Below are 20,241 nucleotides of genomic sequence, written 5' to 3'. Positions count from 1 at the left end.
GTAAAAATAATCATTCTGAAAATGACTGGAAAAGCACACTTAATCTCACAGAGATAAAGCTATTTTTGAGTGGCTTTTATTAAAAGAATAAGAAATTATAAAATCAAAACAGGTAAAACAAGACAGAAATAATAGGGAACAGATTTACCCGCTTTTATTAAGCAACTAAAAAAACTTGAGAAAGTATATGAAACAATGGTTTTTGTTATGGTCTGGAAGTCACGTGTTGAAACCTAACCCCTAAGGTGATGGTACTAGGAGGTGGGGCTTTGGAGAGATGAGGTCATGAGGACGGAGCCCTCGTGATGGGATTAGTGCCCTTATCAGAGCAGCCTGAGAGATCTCTCCGTTCTGCCATGTGAGCTGGAAGGCACCTTCTGTGAACCAGAAAGTGAGTCTCGTGGGGCACCAAATCTGCCAGCACCATGATCTTGGACTTCCCAGTCTCCAGAACTGTGAGAAAGAAATCTTTGTTGTTTATAAGCTACCCAGTCTCTGGTATTTTGTCATAGTGCCAAAATGGAGTAGGATGATTTTCAAATATTGGACAGTGGCAGTCAGGACAGTTATCTCTGAGAAAGGGAACAAAAGAGATGAGCCCTAGGAGTGCTCCAGTTTACTGCCTGGAGAGTTTCTAAGGCCACAGTGAGGGAGGGGACCAGTGCAGAGGCAGGCGTTCTTCCCAAGTTGAGAAGATATGGTTGGGAGTCCAAGGAAAAGCAGCCAACCTGAAGTTCACAGAGCAGAGTACCATGGAGGAGGGGGCTGCCGCCACTGAGAGAGCCCAGAGATTGCACGGAGTGCCCCCTTCACCACCCTGCACACCAAGACTAGAGGGAAGAAATTGGTAAACTGTTAACTCTTGTTGTCATGCTAGTTATTTTTGAACAGTGCTAAAACAAGGATTAAGGTCACATCATTGGATAAAATGTGAGATACTGCCATCTGCTTCCACAAAGCAATTTGGAGAATTTTGGAGAATTTTGGAGTTCCAAGGCACTCCTGAAACTTCTTTCCTTCTGAAAAATCACATCATTCCCTGTAGCTTCAGAAGATTCTTGGTTCCCTCTGAATGGACCATAAACCCACCTGAATCCAACAGCCAAACTGTTGCATTCTTTTTGAAATTTTAATTCCTTGGAATAGAAAAAACACTGATTAAAACTTGATGATTTTAGATCTTCACCCTTGAGAACTAATTTGGTACATTGTGGCCAGTGCACACAAGCAGCAGAAACCCGTAAGAGTATTATAATTTATGAAAACAAAAGTTAGGACATCTACAGCAGCAAGGAAATGAATTTTGCCACCAACCACATGAGCTTAAAAGAAGACCCTGTGCCTGGAATGAATCCTCAGCCCTGCAGTCCCCTTGAGATGCTGAACAGGGAACCACTGGTAGATTCTGCCTGGACTCCTAACCCATAAAAACTATGATATAATAAATATGTGTTGTTTTAAACTTTGGGGAAAAAGTACATTTATTTACTCTTTTAACATAATATAGTCCACGATTTGAAAATATGTATAGGGTCACAGAATCTGTGACTATGGAGAAATTATCTCCTGTAAATCCTAAATTTATGTATGAATATAAAGATAGTCATTTTAAATAATGTGCTTTTTTTGGTCAAATTTTATAAATGCTTTTCTAGGACTCATCTCTGCTTCTGCAGTCAACTCAGAATGTGACTGTCAATGCACGCAACTCTGAAGGAGAGGTCACAGGCAGATTAAAAGTGGGTGAGTCGAACTTCACCGTGCTTGGTATGTGAGTGGTCCATGGAGAGCTGTGCTGAATGGATACATTTTTCTCTTCTAAAGAATTCAAAGTTACTTATGAACAATTAAAGCATGAATTTTCAGGGCGCCTGGGTGGCTCAGTTGGTTAAGTGACTGCCTTCAGCTCAGGTCATGGTTCCAGGGTCCTGGGATCGAGCCCCACATTGGGCTCCCTGCTCAGTGGGAAGCCTGCTTCTCCCTTTCCCACTGCCCCTGCTTGTGTTCCCTCTCTCGCTGTCTCTCTCTTTCTGTCAAATAAATAAATAAAATCTTTAAAGCATGAATTTTCTAAATATCATGCTGTGTTGACCACAGAGAATAACTGGCATCACAGGGGAGACAGTCTGAAGTATTTTAAGTAAAGTTATTTTGATTCTAAGAAATAGAGGACCATGTGTTTAACCAACTGCCCTTGGGTCAGCAATGTACACCCATCCAACCAGCTAAAACTAGAGAGTAGGCTCACCCAGGAGTGAGATCACATGGAATCTCACACAGTGATAAAAAGGGTTAGAGAGAGAGATGGAAGAAATGACAAAAGAGCAAACCACCCAGTGAAAGGAATATGTACACATTCTCTATACTATTAGCAATCTATAGATGTGCCAAATCTAAGAAATTAGGTGGTCCTAATACAGACTGGTAACTTTCAGTGTCTCTTTTTTAATGACTTTTTACAAAACAGAATAATGTTACATGGGAAACTGCAGCCACATAATTATAGCCTGATGATTCCTTTTTATCATGCTAATACAGGAGTTCTACATTTTATGTTCTTCTTTAATCTTTATAACTTATTCCAAATAATGGATCATATTTCTCTTTTGCTTAGAAGTTTGATCACTAAGTCCAGTGATAGTCTCAGTGGGCCTAGAAGACAAATCTGAGTTTATCCAGCATACATGTTCTTGGAACTTGTCTAAATCAAATCATATTTTCTTGATGAATTATGTAGTATTATGATTTATCTTTTAGCATTTTTTCATAAAATTCTTTGATTGTAGCTTTTAAGTGTTTGAGGGATCTTTGCTCATCTTTTGTCATTTGCTCAACATTTATTGGATGCCTATGTGCTACTTTCTAGATGCTGTCAAGTAAGTAATAACATGTAAATAATGTGCACGTCTCTCTTAGGAGCTCCAAAAGTAAAATAGTCCCTTTATATTCTTTATATTCTTATAAAAATGATTTAATACAAATATGTCCTCATTTAATATTTTGTTGAATATGGATTTTCATATATCGTACAAGAGAGTTAGACATAATATAAATCTGTCTCCAATTGCATGAGTGAAAAAAACTGAAGCACTGGAAAGCTCATTTGCTTAAGAACACACAGCTATATAGCAGAAAAAGCCAAACCAGGAGGTAGTAGAAATTAGCAGTTAGCAGGAATTAGTAGTTAGCAGGAAAAGCAAACCCCAGGCCTTATTTCCCTCAGCCCAGAATATAGCACTCCCTCTCTCCAGTCAAATTTCCTTAAATTATGGCACACCAGTAACCACCCTAGTTCCTGCAAATATGGTTAGCATTTTTGTCACCAACAAATGTACTTAAAAAACAAAACAGAAAAACAAAAAAACAAAAAACTTTCCTACTAGAATTACTTTGGTTTAAACTGTTAGTCTTAAATCTTGAGTTTTAACCTTGGTGTTTCATGCTTGATATAGTGTTAAAGTTAGTGATTTTTTAATAAACTTTGGTTGGAAAACCTCTGTTATATTAAGGACCCTGAACCAGGAAATATGACTCAGCTCACCAAGGTTATTTTCAAGTAAATGACTTCCCACAGTCACAGTCATTCCAACCTCCTATTTCCTGGAAGATGCTAAATTTAGCCAACCTGGATATTAAAATGTAATTTATGTGAACTAGCCAAATTAATCCCACTTAATTAAATGAATATTTATTACTAAACCCCTGAAAAAAATGGCAACCAGTACAGTCAAAACCAAAAGTCTTAAATCCCAAAAGAAATCAAACATTGACAAGCAAGCAATAATTTCATTTCAATTTCAATTTGAAATTTCATTTCAAATCCTTGAACTGAAAGATATCAACTCATAGCAACAGTAATGGAATCTTCCTAATCATAAGTGCAGCTCTGGTTACTGTAGTTAATTTTCTTTTGATTTCAAATAACAGAAATGAATTCTGGTTGACTTAAAAATAAGACACCCCCAAAGTTTGCAAGCTGCACTCAGATGGGCTGGCTGGGTTTGGAGCTGGGTTTTCTGAGATCATAGCCTGGCTGTAGCCAGTGTATCCTGTGGAAGCACCAGTTTTCCAGCAACTGGCAGTAGGTGCAGAATTTGATCAAGCAGGACCCCTGGCCTCCACCTTGAGAGATTTCTATAACATTATAGTCACTACCAATCCAAGTGGAGCTTTTCAAATTACAACCGAATAAACCCAGTGGGGAAGCTGGTAATGTTTATGGCACCATTTGGTCACTGCCACCCAGACATTGAAGTCATTTTTCGGGATGCTGAAAGATACCCTCTGCTACAATCGCACCGTCTTAGATCCAGGTCTTCGAATAGCAAAGCGGAGAGATAAGAATCTCATCAATCCATAAAGTTTGTTAGGGCTCTTGGAACTTCTGCATTGCCATGATAACCTTCTGCAAAAGATTTTAAATACTCAGAACGTGACTAATATAAAGAATAGAAATGTAAAATATAAAGAATATAAGATGTATATACTCAGAACATGACTAATACAAAGAATATAAATAAAATGAAAGTGAGTATAGTATTGCAGAATTTCATGCACGCTCTATTACGGAACAGTGGTGCATCTGCAGTCAAGCTGTCTTTGGATGTAATGATTGAACTCGACAGAAGAAACATTAGAAATGAGGCCAGAAATACCAGCGTTATCCCAGCTGCATGTTTCTCTGAAGTCACCAAGATGTTACTGCTTTGAAATCCTTCCTAGAGAAATAGAAGAAAGGGGGCAGTGACTCAGAATCTGAAGAAGAAAGACTGTGTAGTGCAGTGGGCTGCAGGAAAGAGAAGCTCCGAACACAGGGTTGCAACAGGCTGTGACTGTAAGAGTGTACTGAAGAGCCAAAAGCAGAACAATAACTGAGGCATTTGACTTTTCAGCCGTTCACTTGATTAATGATTTCCTGAGGTTCAGCAAATAAATTACTAAAGCCCACAGCATGCTCTGAGAAGAGGTTTGAAATGAGGGTGATGCTTAGGGACCTTATCTCCAGATTGATGGGAATTTATGGGCTTTTTCTCTTTAACTTTGATCCTTTGGTGCAGAGGTTTCTGCAGCCCCTTCAAAGAGAAATAACCGAGAGTCTTCTGTTTGCTGCACAAGCACAGCATCATCATCATTGCTCAAAACTGAGACCAACCATTTGTAATTGACAAAAAATTCAGGGTAGTCATGACAGTAATAAGGAATGCTATCACAGATAGCAGCTCAATGTCCTCTGGCCAAGACCCCTCCAAGATCTGGCCCAGTGTAGAACACACAAAGAGAAGACTGATGATATCTTCTAGAACTTTGATTCAGCTCTTCTGATCACCATATCATTTGATGTTGCAGAAGAAATTCTGGGGTGAGCCTACAGAGGCCTTGATAGAAGCAAGAGTGCAAAGGGATGCCTGGGTTGGCTCAGTTGGTTGAGCATCCAACTCTTGATTTTGGCTCAGGTCATGGTCTCAGAGTCGTGAGATCCAGTCCCGCATCAGGCTCTGCACTCAGCAAGGAGTCTGCTTGAGATTTTTCTCCTTCTCCCTCTCCCTCTGCCACTCATATGCTCTCTCTCTCTCTAAAATAAATAAATCTTAAAAAAAAGAAGAAGAAGAAGAAGAAGCAAGAGTTCAACAATATGGAGAATTCAATGCTAGATTGCATCTCGGTAGCAGACATTCTAGAATTGAAAAAGAGGAAGAGAATGACAAAGATGGGTGGGAAAGTACCAGTCTTAGGGAGAGGAGGATGCCGACGGTGAATGGGTTGACATGTACCACTCTTCCCTGAGGAACAGCAAGAACTTGCCAAGAATCTGACCAGCATGCTCACAGAGAAGTGGAAAGCCAAAACTGCTGCCCTCAGACAGAGACATGGCAAAATCTCACGAAAGTACGTATACACACTCCTGTTGACCGAGTAATCCCACTTCTAGGGATCTACCCTGAAGATACCACCTCAACCAAACAAAATACATGCATAAAGTTATTCTTGCCGGCAATATTTCTAATTGCAAAGCATTGGAAACCACTTACATATCCATATGTCTGGGTGAATGGCTGGATAACCACAGTACATCCACGTGACAGAGAACCCTGCATCTGTAAAAAAAGGATGAGGAAGATATCTAAGAATTTATATGGAGTGACTTCCCGGATGTATTTGTAAGCAATAGAAGTAAAGTACAGAAGAGTATCTATTGTATGCCACCCTTCATGGAAGAAAGAAAGGGATATAAGAAAACATACGTGTGTTTACTTATTTGTGGGCAAAAGAAATGAAGGAGAAACCTGAAATGCAGAGACTGGCTCCTTTCCGGGTATGCATGGGAAGAGGGTGGGGATGAGTCTGAGGTAGAAAGGATGAGGAGGAAGTCACATATCCAATTAAAGCTATCAAGGATTCTGTATGTCAGGAAAACTTGGTTGTATTTTCACTCGCAAAAACCCTTAAGCCGATTTCACAAACGTAATTGGTGAGGTCATGAAAACTTCCTTTATTTATTTCCTTCATTTTTCATTTCCTTCTTTGTACCAAAACCTTTCATTAAAAATTTTACTTAACCAGATAGTTACTTTTATCACCAAGGTAGAATTTGAATTTTATTTCTTAAAGAACTCCACTGCAAAAGAGGATTATTTGCTTAGCTCTAATCCCTGTTCAGCTAGGTCAATAAAAACTAGTAGAATATTAATAAAATTTAAAAGATTGATTAGAAACTCGGTTATTTTAAGAGATGATTATCCCTGTGATTATGGGCTTGTCATCACTTGGAGAATAGTGTTTTCTGAAGTGAAAACATGTTTAGGAGCGCCTGGGTGGCTCAGTTGGTTAAGTTGCTGCCTTCGGCTCAAGTCATGATCCCGGGATCCTGGGATCGAGCCCCACATCAGGCTCCCTGCTCAGCGGGAAGCCTGCTTCTCCCTCTCCCTCTGCCTGCCTCTCTGCCTACTTGTTCTCTCTCTCTCTGTCAAATAAATGAATAAAATCTTTAAAAAAAAAAAAGAAAACATGTTTAAATTTAACATTCAATGCGTCTTTGTTTTTAATAAAACGAAGATGGAATTTTATTCACCTCTGTGCCTTTGCTCAAGTATTTCCCTCTACCAGGCGTACCTCATTCTCCCTTCATCAGGGAAACAGAAACTCTTTCTACAAGGTCAGCTCAGACATCATTTCCCAGGGTGCCATTCCTGACCCCCAAGAATAGATCAGGGATTTCCTGTCAGGGTTTCTCATTGAACATTGCCTTCCTTGTATCACAGCCATTCCTAAATTGTCCTGGAACTCGGTTCATACCCTTTTTCTTCAGTGGACTAGGAACTCCTATAAGTTGTGAGCTACATCCCACAATTGTTTATCTATCCTCAATTCTTAGCACAGAACCTTAAACATAAAAAAAATTAAAAATGCCATAAATTTGTGCTGAATGGTACAGACTCACTTTTTTACATTGTCTTTTAAGTTTATTTATTTTTTTAATAATCTCTACACCCTACATGGGGCTTGAACTCATGACTCTGAGATCAAGAGTTGCATTTTTGCATTTTCTTTGACTTGAGTAAGGGTTTATATGACTACTTATATTGCTACTCATGAAAATTATGCTCCTAAGCTCGTTGACTAGTTCATCACCGTATATGAACCAGTGGTTACAGAAAAGGTATCAGTCATGTAGTTGAACCCCTTTTACTGAATAATGCCTCCTAGAACTGTTATATGAATCTCCAATAAGCTCAACAGTGAAGTCTTACTGGATAAATTATTCCAGGGTTTTTTTTCTCCTTGTCAATTTTAAATGCCCATAACTTCATATTCGTCATGTAATATAAATATAAATAATGCAAAGCAGTATTTATATAATGACTACGTAAGATATAGCAGTGACCCAGAAGAGGTGAATGGTGATGCTAAGTCCCTGAGTGACTGAGTCTGGGTAAAAGTGCAGAAGAGCAGAAATACAGGCAACTATCCAAAAAATAAAGTCTGGCTTCCTTAAGGGAAAGAAGATTAAGACATAGAGGAAAAAATGAGTTCCACTTTATAACTGCCTCAAACACACATACAGACATATTTAAATGAAGAATCACTGAAGGCTTTTACAATACCAGTTAATGAAATAATGTAAGACTATGTTGGTGATCATATCCAAAACTGGTTAATGTATTCATTGAAGAGCTCCTATTTAATTTCTGGTTAGGTATCCATCAACTTTAATGAGTACTGGGAATCATACAGGGACACACACGCAAAGACTCTAAGATAGCCATTTTGTCAATAAACTTACCCCCCTAGGTAAGACTATAAAGCTAACATACAAAAGAATTAGGGAATACGTGTAGTTCCTTGCACAAATGCTGAGAGCTGTGTTCCAGAGAGATTAACCTGTTATGCTGCCAGGGTTAGAAAGATTGGAAACACAAAGATTAACTAGGAAACATAAAATGGTGAACGCCTGAGAGCAGGCAAGGGAAATTGAACAAGGTCGGGTATGCTCTTGAGGGCACGGTATCCCCAGTGCCCAGCACGTGGGAGCACCCACTAAATCTTTGCTGAGTAAATAATGAGTTGGTAGTCACTGAGTCCAAAGCTCATCTGATGAGACGAAACTTGGAGGAGAAAGTGATGCCTGTCACTGAAATATGAAGAAGGAAGGCATGACGGGGACAAAAATGCCATAGGAGAAGGAAGGACAGAAGTTTGAAGATGTTCTGCGCTGATGTCTGTTTTCTCCAAGGGGTAAGAGGTGGGGACCTCTCCCGAGGATAAGGGCAGAGGAGGGAATCTGAGTATGATTCATTTTCCGGGTTGACTTTGGCCATTAAAGTGAGCCATTCATAAAATGGTCTTTCACAAATCTCACGTTTTCAGAATACAAAATCCTTAGTGGGGTAGTACTCAAAAGATGACAAATTTAAATAATCTGAGTAGAAGAAATATGTTATTTTGGGCAAGTTGTAAACTTGAAAAAATTAACTTTTAGATGACTTATCTGTTCATATATTTGATCTAGATTAACTTTTTTTTGGTTTTGCTTTTTAAATTTTTTTGTTTGAGTATAGTTGACACACAACGGTGCATTCATTTCAGGTGTACAACATAGTGATTCAGCATCTCTACACAATATGCATTGTAGATTAGCACATATTTGACATAATTTTAATAATATAGATTTAGGCTTAGAACATAAAAAGTTTAATCATAGAATTTAAAAGAACTATTGGTAACAGATTTTATGTATTTAGTAATTTGACATGGGTGACATGACATGTAAAAATAGAGATTTTGACACTACATATAGTAAACACTTCATAATAAAATGTTTTAATGAATTTTTCAGGTCCCAAAATGGTAGAGGTCCAGAGTCAACAGTTTCAGATCAACTCCAAGGATGGCAAGGCACTGTTTACTGTCGATGAAAAGGAAGTCGTGGTTGGTACAGATAAACTTCGAGTAACTGGTATGTGATATTTAAAATTGAGATATAATTAACATATAATATTAGACTCATTTCAGGTGTACAACATAATGATTTGATATCTGTATCTATTGTGAAATGATCACCACAGTAAATCTAGTTAACACCCATCACCACACATAGTTACAAATTTTTTTCTTGTGAGGAGCACTTTTATTTTTTTTATTTTAATTGCAGTGTAGTTAACATACAGTGTTATACCAGTTTCAAGATCTATTCTCTTAGCAACTTACAAATATGCAATACAGTATTGTTAACTATAGTCACTATACTTACATAAAATCCCCAGGACTTAGTTATTTTATAACTAGAAGTTTGTACCTTTTGACCCCCTTTACCTATTTTGCCCATCCCCACCCCATGCCTCTGGCAACCACCAATCTGTTCTCAGTATCTATGAGTTTGGCTTCTTTTTTAGATTCTACATGTAAGTGAGATCACACAGCATTTATCTTTCTCTGACTTATTCCACTTAGCATAATGCCCTCATGGTCTATCCATAGCTGCAAATAGCAAGATTTCCTTCTTTTTTATGGCTGAGTAATATTCCATTCCATATAAATATCACATTTCCTTTATCCATTTATATGTACTAACTCTTAAAGAAAACAATATCCCATAGAATACATTTCTACAAAAGCATATTTTACTTTTGGCAAGTTTACTCTGGAATTTTTCAGGTAGGTAAGAAAAAGCGGTTTGAATTTGTTGACTCTTCTCCATGGCATTTTTTTTTTTAATTCTTGATACTCTCCGAGAAGAATGAAATCTTCCTCACAAATTTTTGCTCATTCTTTTCTTCCACCATATTGTAACCCTTTATCTCTTTCCAGTTGGTGTAACCCGAAGACTTATCATAAATTCCTCTATCATCTGTATGATATTCTAATATCTCTTTCCCATATGTCTTTTGCAAGAGAATCTTCTTCCAAGTTTCTTTTATTCCCATTGTATCAGGTACTTGGAATCCCTTTACTTCTATAAAAACTTGTCTCTCTTAGAAATAAAGATTGAGGGGGGTTCTGATAGAAATCACTTTTAGGACTGAAAAGAAGAAATTTGGGGGGGAAAATGTGCAGAACATGTTTGAAATGTACTTGCTGAGCTTCTGTCAAGACTATAAAACATTGGAAGGCAGATACTGGTTAAATTGATCCCAGTACTTTTCTGTACTGGGCAACTTTATTCTCTCACACATTATTACCAATACTCATAAATAAAAACTGGCTTAAGAAGTAGACTCAAGCCTCATACAAAGTTTTATGTAATATATAATTCTTAACAAAACAAAATATAAGAATCATAACCCGTGTTGCAGTATGCACTAAGGCAGTAGTGTGTGTGAATTTCTTACTAAAATAAAGGACGCTAGGAATCTATTTAAAGGAAATTGATCATTTCGTGATAAAGAAATGGCTAGGTTGTCCAAGAGTCTTGGTCATCAGAAATCTGCTATTGCTCCATACAAAGCATATTGGCTTTCAGATTCTATTCCTACCTAAACAATTACTAGTCACATGACCTCAGGCAAGTTCATCTCTTAGGCTGTTTCCCCACTTTTAAAAGTAGATTGATGTCTCCTGTACTAGCACTGCTGAATTAAGTGGATTAATATATGCAGAGGGCAGCAGAGGTCTTGATAAAGTGTTATTGTACTGCAGGGCAATGAAATCTATAGGGAAAACAGTTTAAGAAATAGGACAGATTGCTTCAAACCCAAGCCATCCTACACAGGGCATCCCTTCAGTGAAACTTTTCTTATCCTAGGGCTCTTCCAGGTCTTGATGTTAATTTTAGTCGAACAGGTGAGAAAAATTGATAAGCAACTATATTATTTATTACCTGCATGTATGTATCAGAATCGCCCACATGTATGTATCAAAATCACCCATGTATCAGGGCTTGTCAAAATATATGTTGCTTGGCTTCATCCCCAGAATTTCTGATTCAGTAGCTCTGGAATGGGACATGAGAATCTGCATTTCTTATAAGTTCTCAGATGATGCTGATGCTTCAGTGCTAGGGACCACAGGCTGAGAAACACTCCCTATGTTAACTTGTCCAGAATCAGTGGAAAATAACATGTTGGTTCCATATAGCCACTCCCCCAGAACACACACATTTCAGTTAGTCTTTTTAAAGATAAGTTATATTCTTCTTCTTTTCATATTTTTTTGTCTGAGGTACAAATTTCTTCCAAACTCCTTTTCTCTCCAGTGAGAGTAACTAGAGCAAATACACCGCACCTGTAATTACTGTATACTTTCCTTGTCATTATGCCATTATAACAATATGGAGTTTTTGTCACCAGGGCAACCTGAGTGGTGAGTGTATGAACAGTACAATTTTGATGCAGATCTTGACTCTTCTCAGTTTTTCAGTATGTTCATAGCTTCCCTAAATTTTGTGATTAAAGAAATGCAAGAAATTTTACAATTCTGACTTCTCTCCTTATTTTTCCTATGTAAGGTCTGACTGCCTCTCAATATTGTATAGCTCAGACTTTCTCAACCTTAACACTACTGACATTTTGGGCTAGATAATATTTTTGGTGTAGGTGTGGGGCTATCTTATGCACTGCAGGATATTTAGCAGCATCCCTGACCTTTATGCATAGATACAGTAGCATTCTTACCCCCGGAGTTATGACAACCAAAATGTCTGCAAACATTGCCAAAAGTTTTCAGGAGGATGAAGGGGTTGCAAAATCACCTCTAGTTGAGAAACACTGATTTACCTTAAACCTACACTGTTTCTCTGGACTTTATTAACATTGATTTAATGTGTACTATCTGCTAATAAGCAAGCTAAATACCTATAGTATAAAATGATTAAGATATACTTTCTTTTACATAATGTTTATATTTTAGCTGGAGAGCTTTTAACATAAATTAATTGGTTGGACACAGTCCACTAAGAACTGTAAGAGATGTTTGGGCCACAGGCTACAGGAGCAGCCTGGAGAAAAGCATCAGTTGTGCCAGAGTGTGATAGAAAGAGACACAGAGTGGGTCAGACAAGGTTTCTCAAGGAAAGACGAATTTGAGCTGGTCCTAGAAAAATGCGTCAAGGTTTATCAGGAAGAAAAAGTGAGGTTAATTTTTCTAAACAGAGTGTAGAGCATGAATGAATATTAATAAATGGATATTGATAGACACTTATTAAATAGTATTAAATTATTAAATTAGGGCACCTGGGTGGCTCAGATGGTTAAGCGTCTGCCTTCAGCTCAGGTCATGATCTCAGGGTCCTGGGATCGAGTCCCGCATCGGGCTCCCTGCTCCTTGGGAGCCTGTTTCTCCCTCTGCCTTTCTCTCTCGCTCTGTCTCTCATGAATAAAAAAAAAAAAAATCTTTTAAAAAAAATTTTTTAAATTATTAAATTAATGTATTCTATTAATGAATCTAAATATTAATTAATATAAATATTATTAAGTTATTAAATTATTTTTAAATTATTAAATAATAGATAATTATTAAAAATAAAAGTGGATAACTTTCTGAGAACCCTTTGAGAACCAGACTGAGTTCCAACACCAGCTGCTCCACTGAGTAGATGTGTGACCTGGAGCATCTTTCACCCCTCAGTCCTTCACACTACAGCCCCAAATATCTATACCCACTGGTCTCTCATTGACTGTACCAGACTTCGTTGAAAGAAATTGAAGAAGGCACGCCCCGCATCAGGCTCCCTGCTCAGCAGGAAGCCTGCTTCTCCCTCTCCCACTCCCCCGGCTTGTGTTCCCTCTCTCGCTGTCTCTCTCTCTCTGTCAAATAAATAAATAAAATCTTAAAAAAAAAGTAAGTCCTAGAGATCTAATGCACAGTATAATGAATATAGAAAACATTATTGTATAATAGTCATCAAAACTGCTAAGAGACTAGAACTTAATTATTGCACTCACTAAAAAGAAAGGACCATTATGTAGCATGATAGAGATGCTAATTATCACTATAATGACAATTATAATATATAAATGTATCAAATTAACATATTTTACACCTTACATTTACACAGTGTTATATGTCAAATATATTTCAATAAAGTAGCATTCTTTAAAAAGTCTTAACTTCAATTTAGTCAGCTAGGAAACTGAAGAATTGTATTTAAGTCATATTTATGGAGGAAATTAAATAATTTCACCAACTCACTTTGAAATTGACCAAGGCCTTTAAGCAGTCTCATTTTTCCCCCTAAAAATAGAATTGGTCACCAAGTGACCAAAATTAGCATGACCCTTTGTTAACTTCATTTATAGAACATATTACTGAAGTAGCATCAAAATTTCATCTTAAAAAAATTTTTATACCACTGCCAGAACTGACTTCGGGCAGAAAATATACTTTAATTCCTTGGCAGTGATTTGCTAGGCTGGGTTCATTCCCCAACATTTAGTAAGAAAAACATAGTCCTGTAATGTTATCCAATTTCCCTTGAGGAAAACAAGATTTAATGATAAACCAGTTCAATTTTTTTGCACTTGTGCAGCTAACCAGGCTTACATGAAGTCAGAAGAGATGGAGTAGGAATGCTGGAGTCACTCACAAAGCCACTGACAAAAGAGGATCTGGAGAATAAGATTTCAACAGCTGAAAAAGTAAACATAAACAAAGATTATAAATCCACGTCCCTTAAAAAGACACTTGACAGATTATCTACAAGATGCTAAGAGATCACCATATCCTTTAAGAACATATCCAAGATCTCCAAATACTTTGTAATGAAGTTCTGTGAACAGTTGATGACCTGGCCCATTGGTTAACAATCTTCAGCTGAAAGGAACAAAAGACCCAAAAAATCTGGCTTAAATGATAAGAATATATATTATCTTACACGAAAAGTCTGGAGGCAAGGTAGCTCCAGTTTGATTAATTCAGTGGTCCAGTAATATATACTCCAGCTTTGCTTCCCTTAAGTGTGTCAACATTCCCCTTTTAATTGCAATATGATTCCAACAGTCACTTCCCTGGGGGATGACTTCTCTAAACTTCTAGAAGAGGACCTTGATGACCTCTTTAAATTACCCTTCCAACCTAAATTCTCCTCATATTAAATGATTTACCTTTCTCTTGAAAGAGAGGTTTGGCTGGAATTATTTTTTTAACCCAGTCTTTGGTTTTTAATGAGGAGTTTAAAACATTTACTTTCATTTTGATAGCTGTTCTATTTGGGCTTATCTATGTCTATTATTTCATGATTTTTATTTTTTATCATATTGAATTTAAGTCTGAAACAAGCCTGGTATAAGATATACAGAGAAACAAGTTCATGCATGTACTTGTTGGCCATTATAAGGATTTAGGATTTGTTGTAAATGCAATGGAAGAGCCTTGAATTGTTTCAAACAGGGTACTCTTTGATTTCCTATACATCTTAAGATCAATATAATCATTATAAGGGAGAATAGATTTCTTGGAGGAAAGAAAGGAAACAGTAAGGCCAGTTAGGAGGATGTCAACTGTACTTCAGGCAATATCTATTGCCTGGTGACCTGGACTAGGTGGTAACAATGGTCATTGAAAGAAGATAATGATTCCAAATTAAGAACTGACATATAAAGACTTGCCAGTAGATCAAATAGGTGGCAGGAATTGAGAGAAGGGATCAAAGATGGAAAGATTATATTTGCTTCTGGATGATGACATTATTCTCTGGGTAATGGAGAAGTCTGAGGAGAACACATTTACAAGGCAAAGAGAATAGACAGTTAATGTTTTTGATGCATAAATGCAAGGTATCTATGAAACAACCAAGTGGATATGTCAAAGTCAGCTCTTGGATATGTGAGCTATTTATTGCACATAGTTGAAATCTTGACTAGAGATATAAATGGAGGCCTCATCAACCAACTGAGCTTTGAGAGATGCCAGTGTTAGAGCCCAGCCAGGTAAAGGAAGGGCAGCCACTAAAGAGAAGTGTGAAGAGACAGACAATGGGGTAAGAGGAATGTCATCGGAGCCATTTTCTTGATGCCAAGAGAGACTGTGTTCCCAGAATTTGGGTCCAGGAAAGATGAGAACAGAAACTGTCATTGAATATGTCATCCTGGAGGTCATGATTATCTTAACAAGAGCATCTTCTTTGGAGTATTAAGGCGAAAGGCAGTTTGTGGCAGTGGCAGAATAGAATGGATTGAAGGCAAGAGAGACATCATGTGAAGGTTTGGCTGTGAAGCAGAGCAATGGAAATCTTTTTTGTTTTTTGTAGCACTTGAAAAGCTCATTTCAGTCCATAAGTACTCAATGCATGTGTGGAATCAATCTTAATAGTTATCAGTGTAAACATAAAAATCTAACAGATGTCTGCATATATATTATGCACTGTTTGGACAGAGGTAATCATGCTGAACTCTATTTCTGTAATTGAAAGAACCTGCGAGTAGGGAAGAATAGAGCAGCCTAGAGCAATTTCCCCTTCAGTGTTGGGTTCTATCCATGAACTTCATAGTACTGGGTTCTGTCCGTGAAATCTTCACCACCATTCCAATTCATTTTGTACCATGGTCTTACTACAGATCTTCACATGAGTATCCATTCATCATAAATTATTCTAGGATTCAGAAGAGAAAGAAGGATGGTATCATCCAAACACTACAGATATTTTATTAGCGGAAATGACCAGACTGTTTACTATGCCTAATTGTGGTGATACATTTTTTTTTAAAAAAAATTAACATTATAACACTGGGCTTTTTTATTATTATACTTTCCTTATACAAATAATATTTATACAGGATCATATTATAGAGTTATTTAAGTGTATTATTTATATAATGATATTTTGTTGTGGAAGTTTTTTCCCTGTCTAAAATTTAAATTATATGACCCCAAACAATATGTTCTATTTTCCACAAGAAAAAGATGTTACATCAATTATATATTTTTATATAATCACAGTTGGGAATATTAAATATGAATGCATACATAAGGGAAATATAGTTACACTGAAAATCAATGATTTATTAAGTTATTTTATGAAACTATATATGAAACATCTCTTTTAATATATGCAAATAGGTTCTGAGGAATATTTACTTTGAGGCCAAATAGTAATAATAGAAGTAAGATCATATAATTTGAACATTGACGATTTCAATGATAGAGAAATTGCTGCTCTTATTTAACAATAATATGGATCAGTTTATAGGCTTTATGCCTGCCTTGTACTTGTGTGCATTACGATGATTACATGTCACTATAATATCACTAACTGGTTATGTTAAGTAATTGTCATACATTTAAAAACTAGTTACGGAGTTATAGCTCCTTGTAAAAGAGTGCCACTGACACTCTTAGAATAATTTCAACTTACCGGAACAGCTTAAAAATCTTATACGTTAGTTTGTATACATCAATTACATTTTCTTGCTCACATCTGTACAAATTCAGCAACAAGATCAAAATCTACTTGTGTTTTAATATATAGACTAAATGTTTCATTAGTTTGATGTCATTTGTTTTACTTTTGTAAAATGATGCATCTCTGGCTTTGTTTAGGGCCTGAAGGCGCACTTTTTGAACATTCAGTGGAGACCCCCCTTGTAAGAGCTGACCCATTTCAGGACCTGAGGTAAGAATTTTGTTCAAACATAAACTCTAATATGGAAGATACCTGGATATGTGCTGGAACAATATTTTAGCAGTCATTACCAGATTGTGTCTTATTCCATTAACCCAGTTAATTGTCTTTATTCTCATGATGTTCCACTTATTAACTACTCATTACTTACTAAAATCCAAAGGAAGTAAAAAGTTCCACTGATTCCCTATGTTTGATCCATCCAAAACAGAAAATTTGCCATCTTAACCACTTTTAGGTGTACAGTTCAAGAAAGTATTTTAGGTACATCCCCACTGTTATACAACCATCACCACCCTCCATCTCCAGATTTCTTTTCATTTTGCAGAACTAATACTCTGTGGCCAGTAAACAACTTCCCATTCTCACCTCTACCAAACCTGGAAATCACCATTCTACTTTCTGTCTCCACAAATTTGACAACTCGAAGCACCTCATATAAATGAAATCATACAGTATTTGTACTTTGTGACTGGCTCATTTCGCTTAGCATAATGTCCTCAACCTTTGTTATATCTTTACATAATGTCAGAATATATAAAATCACCTAGTTCCAGATTATAAATGTATTCTTTATAGAAATCTCTGTGTGCCTATGTGTACTTTATCAATGCACTACTGAATGACATTTATTGCTGTCACTGTTTATTCCAATATTATATTTATATTTTATAACAAAATCAAATACTATTTTTTAAAAACAAGTACCTAAAATCTAAGGTATCCCTTAAAATTACATTCAGTATTTGAACTTGAAATATATGCAGAACAATTAACATCCTAATATATTATGTATAATAGAGGAAATTAAGGAGTCCTGGCTTTACACAGAGAAGCCTTGTGACCTTGGCCAAACTTACCTTTTGAAACTATTTTTCTCATCTATAAAATGTTGATAGTAACATATATCTCAATGTATTCTAGGAAAGATTTAATTAGCTATTAGGTTAAAAGTATTTTGTAAACTGAAAGTTGAATACAAATAATCATTTTTATTATCATTATCATACCAAGTAAATAATCACAGTAAATGGAATAAAAGTTAGAAAATTAAGCATTTCTCTGATCTTTAATATCTAATTAAATATTAATTAAAAGCAAATGAAGGTTCAATTCATCTTACCCACTTAGAGAACATTTGCAGCATGAAAATAAATTGTGATTCTAATTACATTAGAACAATTTCATTATTTTTGATAAAGGATCACAAGATCAATATTACAGAATTATTATAGTTAGGGAAGAAGAACATTTTACTTTTCTAGGATAGAAAAATGATTCAATATCTTTAAAAATAATCCCATTAAAACCAATTTGAAATTATAAAATAATATAAATTGTAGAGATGCCAGACTCCTTTTTGAAGTAATTTACTTAACTGTTTTAAAATATATGGATCTCGAAATTAAACCCTTTAGCTTATGTTGTCCCATCAGGGTATAATCTGCTGGTTATACAGCAGGCCCTTGCTAAAAAAGAAATGGCAGAAGAGTATCCTCTTGCTTTCTAAAAGGTGGTACTAAATGGGGGGTGGTCACATAAACCAGGTGTTACAGGCAAAGTGATTAAGAAGATAATGAAATTGTAAAAAAATCCTGGAGGAATGGGGTGAGGATGGAAGGCATGAACTGACAAGTACTGAATGTCTTCAACTGCCAGGATCTGTGCACTGTCCCATAATTTATCTTATTTAATCATCAACTCTACCTTAAAAATAAGCAACTTTATCCCCATTGTATAAAAGAGGAAAACCAAGATCTACATAGCAGCATGTTCTAATCAAAGATTAAAAAGTAGCATAAATAAATAAACAAACAAATAAATAAATAGTAGCCAATGGATTATTCAAATTCAGCTCTGACTCCAAAGTCCATGTTTGTTGGGTGTATTCTCTCCACCACCTAAGTGGACCCTTGAGTGATTTATTCTTTGATTTACAACCAGACTCCTCTAAATGATTATATGATATTTATATTTTCTTCTATAAATTCTTACCATAAACTGTCTTTCACTTTATATTTCTGAGTCTAGTACCATTACTATTCCTGACTTGAGTAAAGTGAAAATGATTCTAGTATCCCCTGAAAACAATGAATGGGGATTTTTTAGAGTTGAGATCATTATGCATTTATAAATATAATCTCTGAAATATACATGTTTAAATATCACAAGTTTAAATTTTTTATTTTTTTATTATGTTATGTTAATCACCATACATTACATCATTAGTTTTTGATGTGGTGTTCCATGATTCATTGTTTGCATATAACACCCACTGCTCCATGCAGAATGTGCCCTCTTTAATACCCATCACCAGGCTAACCCACAAGTTTAAATTTTGATATTTGTTCAAATGGTAGTCATAGAAGAGTGACAATTATTATTTTCTTTAAGAAGAAAGATAATGTGTATTTAAGCTAGATGCCACTACGTTTCTTATAGCAAAATCATTCACAAGAAAAATACGAAGTCTGATATGCTTCCTTCATTCTGACATGCTACTTTTCATTTGTACATGATATAATTCATTCTTTTTTAAAAATTCAGCAAAAATATACTAAACATGTTTATGTACCAGAATGGTTGCTAGTTCTACAGTGATAAAATGCATGGATCCTGCCCTTAATGATTTTAAAGTCTGTTGGGAAAGGAAACATGCAAACAAGTTAAAACGGTATAATTCCTTGCTATGATGAAAGTCCAAAATATAGTGAGGGCATAGGAGAAAAAGCATAAAATCTTCCCAGGGTAATCTGAGATGATGTCACAGAGAAGGAAGCAACTGAAACTTAAGGAAATCAGTAGATGTTAATATCACAGGGTAAACTGTAAACCCCCTGCAACCCAATAGGGATGTGGTGTCAATTAAGTAAGTCATTTGTAAATTCCTTGAAACGATGCCTAGCACATAGTCAATAATATAGGTGTGTGTTTTCATTAAATAAGTAAAATGAGAGGACATGGAAACATTTGCTCCTGTTTCAAACACTTGTAAATACCAGTTTACTTATGAATAAATAAAAACATACATACATACATAAGCAAATGAATAAATATTTATAAGTATATATTGTATACTAATATATATTTATAAGTATACTTATAATATTATGTATATAAGTATATAATATATATTGTATACTTATATTTATAAGTATATATCATACATATTATATACTTATAAATATTGC

General features: G+C 35.9%; 1 protein-coding gene and 1 pseudogene across 1 annotated transcript in view; both read left to right on the top strand.

Annotated features, from left to right (window-relative positions):
• SGCG (sarcoglycan gamma) overlaps positions 1-20,241 on the top strand; it is a 122,515-nt gene that overhangs the window by 86,422 nt on the left and 15,852 nt on the right. The window contains exons 4-6 of the mRNA XM_021678228.2: positions 1,656-1,743; positions 9,335-9,454; positions 16,969-17,041. Coding sequence (XP_021533903.1) covers positions 1,656-1,743; positions 9,335-9,454; positions 16,969-17,041 — 281 coding nt within the window. The remainder of the gene's footprint in view (positions 1-1,655; positions 1,744-9,334; positions 9,455-16,968; positions 17,042-20,241) is intronic.
• On the top strand, positions 3,528-5,917 carry LOC110570355 (annotated as a pseudogene).

Source organism: Neomonachus schauinslandi, chromosome 3 (assembly GCF_002201575.2).
Source record: "Neomonachus schauinslandi chromosome 3, ASM220157v2, whole genome shotgun sequence".
Taxonomy (NCBI): Eukaryota; Metazoa; Chordata; class Mammalia; order Carnivora; family Phocidae; genus Neomonachus; species Neomonachus schauinslandi.
This window is presented reverse-complemented; position numbering and strand designations above follow the sequence as displayed.